This window comes from Acanthopagrus latus, chromosome 10 (genome assembly GCF_904848185.1).
Source record: "Acanthopagrus latus isolate v.2019 chromosome 10, fAcaLat1.1, whole genome shotgun sequence".
NCBI classification, from domain to species: Eukaryota; Metazoa; Chordata; class Actinopteri; order Spariformes; family Sparidae; genus Acanthopagrus; species Acanthopagrus latus.
The window spans coordinates 947,325-956,983 of record NC_051048.1 but is presented as its reverse complement, the minus strand read 5'-3'; the positions used below and the strand labels follow the sequence as shown (position 1 = coordinate 956,983).

Genomic DNA, 9,659 nt, shown 5'->3' with positions numbered 1-9,659 from the left:
AGACTCTCACAGTCTTTCATGAGCTCGCTGTCACAATGCAGCTCTTCGTCCTCCTCTTCCTCCTCTCCCACGTCGACGTGGTCACAGCGGTGGCTGGTTGCCACAGTGACAGGGACAAGGACCACCGGCCGCGGGAGAACTGCACGGCTGCCGGCTTCAGCGACGTCCCGGCGGGATTGGAACCGACAACCAAGGTAACACACTGACAGACGGAGGTCAGCAGACTGCAGTCAGTCCTCAGTCCTGAAGGACATGAGACGAGCTTGGTTTTAGTTTATGTATTTGTTGTATCAGGATGTACAGAAGCCATTCGGGACACATGGAGCTGATCCATGTTCTGATTTCTCTCTCGTGTCCTGAAGAACTGGTCAGAAACAGAGTTCAGCAGGTCCATTCTCAGGTTCTGATTGTCTGACAAGCAATTCCCTGAACACATTTTTTCTTCACTCAGCTTCCAAAGAGGAAAAAAGTCTTATTAAATCATTTTTTTCCCTTGAATTGTCAATGAAATTACAAGTTTTTCCTGTAGATTTTTTTTTGTTCCTTTTATGTGTGAATTAATAATTCTCTATTAATAAATATTTGTTGTCACAAGATTCACACATGACAAAATAGTTTGTTTCTCTCCTGTGTTGACGACATGAGAATCGATGGAAACAAAGTTTTACAGGTTAAATTTTTTAAAGTTTCCTAATTTTGTTCCTTCTCTGAAAACACATAGAAAATAATGTAATTTGTTTAAAATCAATTTTCCCATCCTGAGGACAAATATGTATATTTATATACATTGTGACTGTTTCCACAGGACAAAGTGTTTGACTGACGGGATGCGACCACAGCGGATACACCAGCTTCCTGTCTGATAAGACGACAGTTTGACAGGAAACAGCTCTGAACCTTCTTCTTCTCTCTTTCTCTGTTTAGGTCCTGTTGTTTCCCAACAACCTGTTCTCCAGCCTGTCCTGGTCCTCCTTCCATATCTTTAAGGACATTTATGAGATCGACCTCACAGACAACAAGGTATGAAACCATGATCACACAGATAAACACTGAGTGACAGTTGAAGTCAGCTAATGACAGTTTTCAGGTCAAAATTCAAGAATCTTTTAGTTCTGAAAGTAATTTGTTTCATGTGTGAGATGAAAAAAACAAAATTTCCTGAAAAAGACACAAAAACAAATTTCCCCTGAAAAACTGTACCGTACCGTGTGCTTTGTTTAGTTCCATCACTGATTTCATTGGTTGTTGCTGTAAATATTCATCACTTCTGGTTTTCTTGATTATTGATGATCAGTAACGGCTGTGATCAAACCACCTGAGTTGACCTGTCACATTCAGATTAATGATTAAAGGTTTCGTGGCATTCAGGTCCCAGACGTGACCTCCAGCGTGTCTCCGGTCCTGCCCACCCTCAGCGTCCTCCGGCTCAGCTCCAACCGCCTGACGGCGCTCTCCGACGGCGCCTTCTCTGCTTGTCCGGGTCTGACTGAACTCTACCTGTACAACAACGCCATCGACACTCTGAGCGACAACACCTTCTCTGGGCTCAGCAAGCTGGAGGTCAGCATGCCGGCAGGACTGTTGACACATTGCTCATTTTATTTTTAAGAAATGACTCAGCTGTGAGGTGAAATGATTAGAAGCTGATCAATAACAGAACACAGGTAGGAAGGCCCGTGACTCCTCGTTGGTTGTCCTCTGATTCTGTGCTGTTCTACCTTTTAGATTCTGGATCTGACGTCTAATCGTATCAAGGTGCTTCCGGCGCTCATGCTCCACCCCCTCCCTGCCATAGAGACGCTCTACCTGGAAAACAATAAGGTGGGAACACACACACACACACAACACAGAACTTTGTAAGTGGACTGGTCCGAACCACTGCAGAACGTTTCCTCTTCATTTCAGATCACAGTGATGCCAGACAATTGGTTCAGCCAGAAGGAGGAAGTGCCCTACCTCTACCTCTCAGCCAATCCCTGGGCCTGCTCCTGTTCCCTCGGTTACTTGCGACGGTACCTCGATGACTACGAACTCAACGTCTACGTCCGGGACGGCCCAATCATCAAGAGCGATGGAGAGAGTGTGGTGAGCGTAGAAACAGCACCAGAACTTGTGGATTCGTTCTTTCTGTCTTCGAGTAGAAACATGGAGTATGTTTGTCTGCTACAGAGCAGGACGTGACATCACAGGTGGTCACTTTGTGGTCAGATGTTGATGTCAGGTCCTAGAGACTCTGACATCAATTTGTGTTTTGACTTCCTCGTTCTTCAATGGTTATCTGTTCTCAGGTCTGTGACTCTCCGCGGTGGTTTAAGGGTACACCTGTGATGACTCTGGAAGAATCTGATCTGTGTTCACCGCCAACAGGAGCCGGTCCTCCAGGAGACCTGGACCAGCTGGTAGCCTCCATGACTCCTGGCATGACACCTACAGCTGCTGCTACAGTCATTTATCCTGATCCTACTACTCCTGCTCCTCTTCCTGTTGCTATTCCTCCTCCTCCTACCACGCTTCCTCCTCCTACTACTCGCCCTCCCGTTACCAGTTCTCCTCCTCCTGGTACTAGTCCTCTTCCAACTACTCCTCCTCCTCCTGCCACTGTGTCGATACAGGAGTTCCACACTGAGTCCTACAGAGTCGTCACATGGTCCTGGTACCACTCCATCACCAGACGCATGGTTCTGTCTGAGGTGCCACGGGTCGGGTATCACACTGTCTCTACTCTTCTGGCTCTTCCTGCCATCACACCCTCAACTGAACGGCCTGTTACCACGATGACGAATCCTCCCCAGACGACTGGATCTGTTCCTGCGATCGTGACATCAACAATGCCAAAAGTCCAGGTGGTCACGACAACCACCGGAACCCCTCTGTGGGTGATGGATGACCTGGGCAGCAGACAGCGAGGTGAGGTCAGCGCCGTCGGAGGAGCGGCGGTGTTCTGTCTGTGGCTGTTCGCTGGATGTCTCCTGCTGTGTGTGGCGGCAGCGGCATGTATAGTGGCGACTCTAGTGGGGCTGGTCACCTGGTACAGGAGGGTGTACCTGCCACTCAGTGTGATGCTGGCGAGGAGGAGGATAGGAGGAGGTGAAGCAGTGAGGCTGTTAACGTACAGCGGAGGGGAAGAGAAGGGGGTGGCAGGAGGCGGAGTGAAGCAGCTTTATCGCTCTGTTCTGTTCATCCACAGAGAGGGAGGAGGAGCTGAAGAGGCAGGAGGAGGGGCTATGGAGGGGGAAGGTGGAGATATTGAGAAGGGAGACGGAGGGAGGGAGAGACTACTTGTCGTTCTAGAGCCAACAGGAGGAGATGGAGGAGCAGGAGGAGGAGGAGCAACCAGAGAGGAAGGGAGGGAAGACAAAGGACTGTACAGGAAGACGTTATTCCGTCCATTAAGCAGAGAGGAGGAGATTGAGGGGTGGAGGGATGTGATGGAGGAGTGTAGGCTCCCATCAGAGGGTGGAGGCAGGAGGGGAGGGGGAGGAGTCTCGAGAAAACGTTACAGTGTGATTCTGAGGGAGGAGAGGGAGGAGTCAGGGGGAGGCAGGGAGGAGCTGGACCTGGTGGTGGGCGGTTGGGAGACCGGAGGACAGGAGGAAAGCTTGGGGGATTGGCTGGCACAATACTTACCCAGCATGCCCAGGGCAGTGGCCACGCCCCCAGAGGGTGAGGCAGGATGGGGAACGTGATTGGCCCAATAGATAAAGATAATTTAGAGTGAGACACAACAACCTTTATCTCCCGAATTCTGACTTTGATCTCAAAATCAAATTTAATCTTCATCTGTAGTTTTTATATTGTGGGCTCTTTTGTTTCCATCATGTCTTCTTTCAGAGAAGTGGGGGGAAAAAACACCAAAACATTCAGGTGTTGATTTAGGTTCAAATGTCGTTATGCATATTAGCACACATTTAATTAGAAAGTCTTGGCTGCATGTTTAACATAAAACACAACTTTATATGGTTGTTTCCTCAAATGTTGAAGACTTGTTTCCACCACTTTTGTGTTTTTTCTCAGTATTTGTTTTTCCTCATTCCTCAACACAACACAACACAACACAACATTCCTCAAATTATTGAAAAAAGGACAAGAGAAATGTTGTCTTTTTTCAGTGTTTTGAGGAATGTTGTGTTTTGTTAAATGTTAGTGAGTTCATATTGATCCCTATTTGTTAAAATGTCCACCTTGCTGACTTGTGTGACCTGTGGTATCTCCCATTAAAACAAATTCATCATCATTTGTTTATTTTATTTTGTCTTTCTGAAAACATGAAGTATGTTTTAGATTTTTCTTCTATAGTTTTTAACTAATAAGCATCAACAAGACAGCATTTTGGGGAGGCTGTAGCTCAGCGGGTAGAGCAGGTCAACTAGTGATCGTAAGGTCGCTGATTCAAATCCCAGCTCCGGGGAGAGCTGAGCTGCATGTCGAAGTGTTCTTGAGCGAGATACTGAACCCCACGATGCTCATCAGTGAGGGCCTGTGATGAGCTACCCTGCCCTCGCCCTGAGAGAAGCCTCCAGCAGTAACACCTTGGAACCTCATAGAAAAGGGAGAAGCGGTTATGGACAATGACATGACAACACAGCATTCACATTTCAGAGGAGACATCTTCATATTTTTTAATGGCTATGGTTTTTGAGTGTTTTTCTTTCTGTTGTAAAGAAATAAAAAGATTGTGACATTAATAGAATTGTTTCTCTCTGGCAGCCACACGAGGGTGCAAGACTGATTGAGATATGTAAATATATAGATAACTATGTAGCTGTTGTATTATTGGTTATATGAAATAAATAAATATAATAATAACAGCAAATATATTTGAGAATAGTGGACATTTGTGATTCTACTGAAACAAGAATTTAATGCAAGTGAAGAATTTTGAAAAGGTTTTAGCTGTAGGTCTTCCATGAAGCATGATCATCATATCTATCTATCTATCTATCTATCTATCTATCTATCTATCTATCTATCTATCTATCTATCTATCTATCTATCTATCTATCTATCTATACACACACACACACACACACACACACACACACACACACACACACACATTACTTAATTTTGGTCAATTTTGAAATTGAACTGGAATTAAGTTTTTGTATTGAAAAATGGGATTGTTTCTCTCCAGAGTGAACTCTCGGATCAATCTTTAGATCTCTCACCGACACAAACTTATTGTCACACTCCTGACAGCGGTGAGGTTTCTCCTCATGTCTGGTGTGGTATGTTCGACAATTGCTGAGTTGTCATACAGAGCTCTGTTGGATTCAATCTCAAGGTCATGAAAACAAACAACTGCTTGGCAGCAGCCAGAGCTTATAGGGTGGTGGTTAAGATCCTGGCGAGGAACCACATGCTCATGAGTTCAAGACCTAGTAGCAGCAAGTGGCTCTTAGACCTCAACACACTGCTTCTACTACTAATAGTATGCAGAAAATAGCAGATGTTTAGTGTCTGGGTGTTCACACAGTGGTTTAAACAGAAGGCTTCAGGACCAGCAGGGACCATCATCTGTTGGCTGAGAGGGTTAAGCTTCATCAGTTTATTCCATCTCTTTGAGCTCACAACACAACTTTGTTAAATGTATGTTAGTTGTCTGTGAGTAACAGTGTGTTCTCATGTTGGTCCTGTGGTCTAATCACAGAACCTGGAACCACAAGGTCACCTGTTCAAATCCAGGAGCCAGAATGTTTCATACCAAGTCAGTTTGTTTAGCTGAGCTCCATCAGCTCCCACATGGAAATGATTTCCATGTGGAGGTCAGCAGCACAGTCTGAAGTTTGGAGTTGTTTTCTGTCCATTTTTATGGGGTCTTTTCTTCAGAGTCCTCCTTCAGTCTGATCCTTGTTGTTTCTCTGGTTGTTTGTTTTTCTCAGCGCTGAAGATGGTCCAGTGGTTTCAGACGCCGCCCCGTGGACTTGGAGACGTGGGATCAAACCTCAGCTCAGACAACTAAAGGTAGGCCGCCTCACAGTGTGTGTGTTGTGTGTGTGTGTTCAAAACAAAAACCCGAAAAACTTCAAATCCGTCATTTCAAACGTCGTCGTCCGTTGCGTTCGCTCGTGGAATTTGCACCTTCGACCGATTTCGACAGAGTGGATCCTGGAGGAAACAGAGAGCAGGTGAGTCCGGTGGAGTTAGCTGGCTTGATAAAAGCCAGCTAGCAAGACTGGTTTCCATTGTTTTCTTGGTCTTGTTTTCAGTTTTCCATCACTCTCTATACAGTTTGATTTCTCTGAACCAGCACTTGGTTAGCTTTCATAGAGTAAGTGTCATATGTCGGTAACCAGCAGCAGGCCAGTCCTCATAAGTCTTGCCAACATTGATTTTGTTGCACTACTTTGCTTGACGTGAAACATGACTTTTCTGACGTTCAGCATCAGTCGCTGTCAGTAATGGCTGTGTTGGTTTAGTGGTCTAAACACAGACTCTGTAATGGGGAGGTCATAGGTTCAAGACCAGGAGTGCCCCATTGTTGAGCTGGTTAAAGTATTAAGCTTCATAAATGAAACTTAATACTTTGTTAATTGTAGGCTAGTTGTTTGTCAGTTACAGTGTGTTCTCATGTTGGTGTAGTTGCCTCTTTGTCTGAACACTGAAGATGGTCCCGTGGTTTAAGACGCTGCCCTGTAGACTTGGAAATGTGGGATCGAACCTCAGCTCAGACAACTCACAGTGTGTTTGTGTGTCTGTTCAACACAAAAACCCGAAAAGTTTAAACATGTCGGCTCGTGGAATTTTTGCTTTCGACCAATTGTGACACAGTGGATCCTGGAGGTTTTCAATTATTTTCTGTTAGGCCCCCCGTAGGAAGAAGAAAATGTTGCAGGCCCCCCCGCCATGATTACAATTAGTATCATTTGTCCAAAACTTGTTATATGTACAGACAAAAGAAAAAAAGACATATAGATCAACTTGCAACAAGCAATAACTTTATTAACATTGTTTCTCAGTCTCTTACAGAAAAGACTAGTGCATTAAAGTGCAATTTGCCTGAATAAAAAAATAAATCCTTATTTAAACTATTTTAGGTAACTTTAACACTCCTAGATCCTGTAAACATTTTTTAACAACTGATTTGATACCATTTGATTTGTCTTTGAGTTTATCTACCAGCTGTTCTTGAAGATCATCGGCAATGTCGTTTATACGTCTGGCGACAGTGTCATCGGACAGAGGGATAGTTTTTAGTTTTGCAGCACTTGCATCATCCAGCATGACAGAGACCATGTCTACTGCTGCAGGCAGTATCAGCTCCTCTGCGATGGTGTGGGGTTTCTTGCACTGAGCAATTTGGTGCGCTACCTTATATGATGCCAACAGTGACTGACGTAGCAAAACGTGATGATTGCTGGCAATATTCGGAGCATTTTCTCTGAAAAAACTCAAGCGGTTTGTCGGCATGATTGGGACGTACTGTGTTTAAGTGACACCTTAATTTATTCGGCTTCATGCTGTCCGCTGCCAACATTTTAAGACACAATAAACATACCGGTCTTTCCTCGTCCCCGACCGTAGTTACAGTGAAGCCAAGCGCTACATACGTTTTGTCATATTTCCTTGTCTTGGGTTTTGAGTGACTTTCCTTTGTCTCATTATCTTCCTCTCTTACGGTTTGTTTACATCTCTTGCCGCCGGCTCTGTTAAAAAACACCATAGAGCTAATAATGCGCACAATGAGAGTGCCACTGCCACCTACTTTCTGGATTGCACATCCAGAAAGTAGGTGGCAGTGGCACTCTCATTGTGCGCATTACACTTTAATCGAATACAACAAGAGCAAGCACTCGCGCCCCCCCAGGCATTGCACGGCGCCCCTGAACGTTCCCATCCACAAATCTCTGGAATCTTAAGAGGAGAAGTGGAACAGGGGGTAGCACGGTACGCAGATGACCTGATCCTTTTTCTCTCCACACTAGAAATTCACATACCAAGGTATTCAAATTACAGATACCTCTGAAAACCTCTTTGGAAAAAACCTTGAACCTTTGCTTACTAGAACCAAACAACAGCAGCCAGAGCTTATAGGGTGGTGGTTAAGATCCTGGCGAGGAACCACATGCTCATGAGTTCAGGACCTGGTAGCAGCAAGTGGCTCTTAGACCTCAACACACTGCTTTACTAATAGTATGCAGAAAATAGCAGATGTTTAGTGTCTGGGTGTTCACACAGTGGTTTAAACAGAAGGGTTCAGGACCAGCAGGGACCATCATCTGTTGGCTGAGAGGGTTAAGCTTCATCAGTTTATTCCATCTCTTTGAGCTCACAACACAACTTTGTTAAATGTATGTTAGTTGTCTGTGAGTGACAGTGTGTTCTCATGTTGGTCCTGTGGTCTAATCACAGAACCTGGAACCACAAGGTCACCTGTTCAAATCCAGGAGCCAGAATGTTTCATACCAAGTCACTTTGTTTAGCTGAGCTCCATCAGCTCCCACATGGAAATTATTTCCATGTGGAGGTCAGCAGCACAGTCTGAAGTTTGGAGTTGTTTTCTGTCCATTTTTATGGGGTCTTTTCTTCAGAGTCCTCCTTCAGTCTGATCCTTGTTGTTTCTCTGGTTGTTTGTTTTTCTCAGCGCTGAAGATGGTCCAGTGGTTTCAGACGCCGCCCCGTGGACTTGGAGACGTGGGATCAAACCTCAGCTCAGACATCTAAAGGTAGGCCGCCTCACAGTGTGTGTGTTGTGTGTGTGTGTTCAAAACAAAAACCCGAAAAACTTCAAATCCGTCATTTCAAACGTCGTCGTCCGTTGCGTTCGCTCGTGGAATTTGCACCTTCGACCGATTTCGACGGAGTGGATCCTGGAGGAAACAGAGAGCAGGTGAGTCCGGTGGAGTTAGCTGGCTTGATAAAAGCCAGCTAGCAAGACTGGTTTCCATTGTTTTCTTGGTCTTGTTTTCAGTTTTCCATCACTCTCTATACAGTTTGATTTCTCTGAACCTGCACTTGGTTAGCTTTCATAGAGTAAGTGTCATATGTCGGTAACCAGCAGCAGGCCACTCCTCATAAGTCTTGCCAACATTGATTTTCTTGCACTACTTTGCTTGACGTGAAACATGACTTTTCTGACGTTCATCATCAGTCGCTGTCAGTAATGGCTGTGTTGGTTTAGTGGTCTAAACACAGACTCTGTAATGGGGAGGTCATAGGTTCAAGACCAGGAGTGCCCCATTGTTGAGCTGGTTAAAGTATTAAGTTTCATAAATGAAACTTAATACTTTGTTAATTGTAGGCTAGTTGTTTGTCAGTTACAGTGTGTTCTCATGTTGGTGTAGTTGCCTGTTTGTCTCAATGCTGAAGATGGTCCAGTGGTTTAAGACGCTGCCCCGTAGACTTGGAGATGTGGGATCGAACCTCAGCTCAGACAACTCACAGTGTGTTTGTGTTCAAAACAAATACCTGAAAAGTTTAAATACATTGTTGGCTTGTGTCATTTTTGCCTTCGACCGATTGTGACACAGTGGATCCTGGAGGATCCAGAGAGCAGGTAAGTCCAGGTGAGTTAGCTGGCTGTATAAAAGCCAGCTAGCAAGACTGGTTTCCATGTTTTCTTGGTCTTTGTTTCCACTTTAACATCACTCTCTCTGATGTTTGCTTGTGAGGTGGGTATGGCCCTCACAGCGTTAGAGCAGGTGTCAGGAAACCACCTG

The 9,659-nt window shown here is 45.0% G+C and overlaps 1 protein-coding gene across 2 annotated transcripts; it reads left to right on the top strand.

Annotated features, from left to right (window-relative positions):
• On the top strand, positions 1-4,733 carry LOC119026699 (platelet glycoprotein Ib alpha chain). Of its 2 annotated transcripts, XM_037111189.1 has the most exons (7): positions 3-194; positions 925-1,020; positions 1,369-1,560; positions 1,726-1,821; positions 1,906-2,085; positions 2,289-2,399; positions 2,546-2,695. In XM_037111189.1, the coding sequence occupies exons 1-7, from the start codon at positions 36-38 to the stop codon at positions 2,564-2,566; spliced, it is 855 nt and encodes a 284-aa protein (XP_036967084.1). In that variant the 5' UTR covers positions 3-35; the 3' UTR covers positions 2,567-2,695. The 2 variants fall into 2 exon arrangements, with proteins under 2 accessions (XP_036967083.1, XP_036967084.1); XM_037111188.1 differs by having other exon boundaries at positions 1-194; positions 2,289-4,733.
• The last annotated feature ends 4,926 nt before the right edge of the window (positions 4,734-9,659 follow it).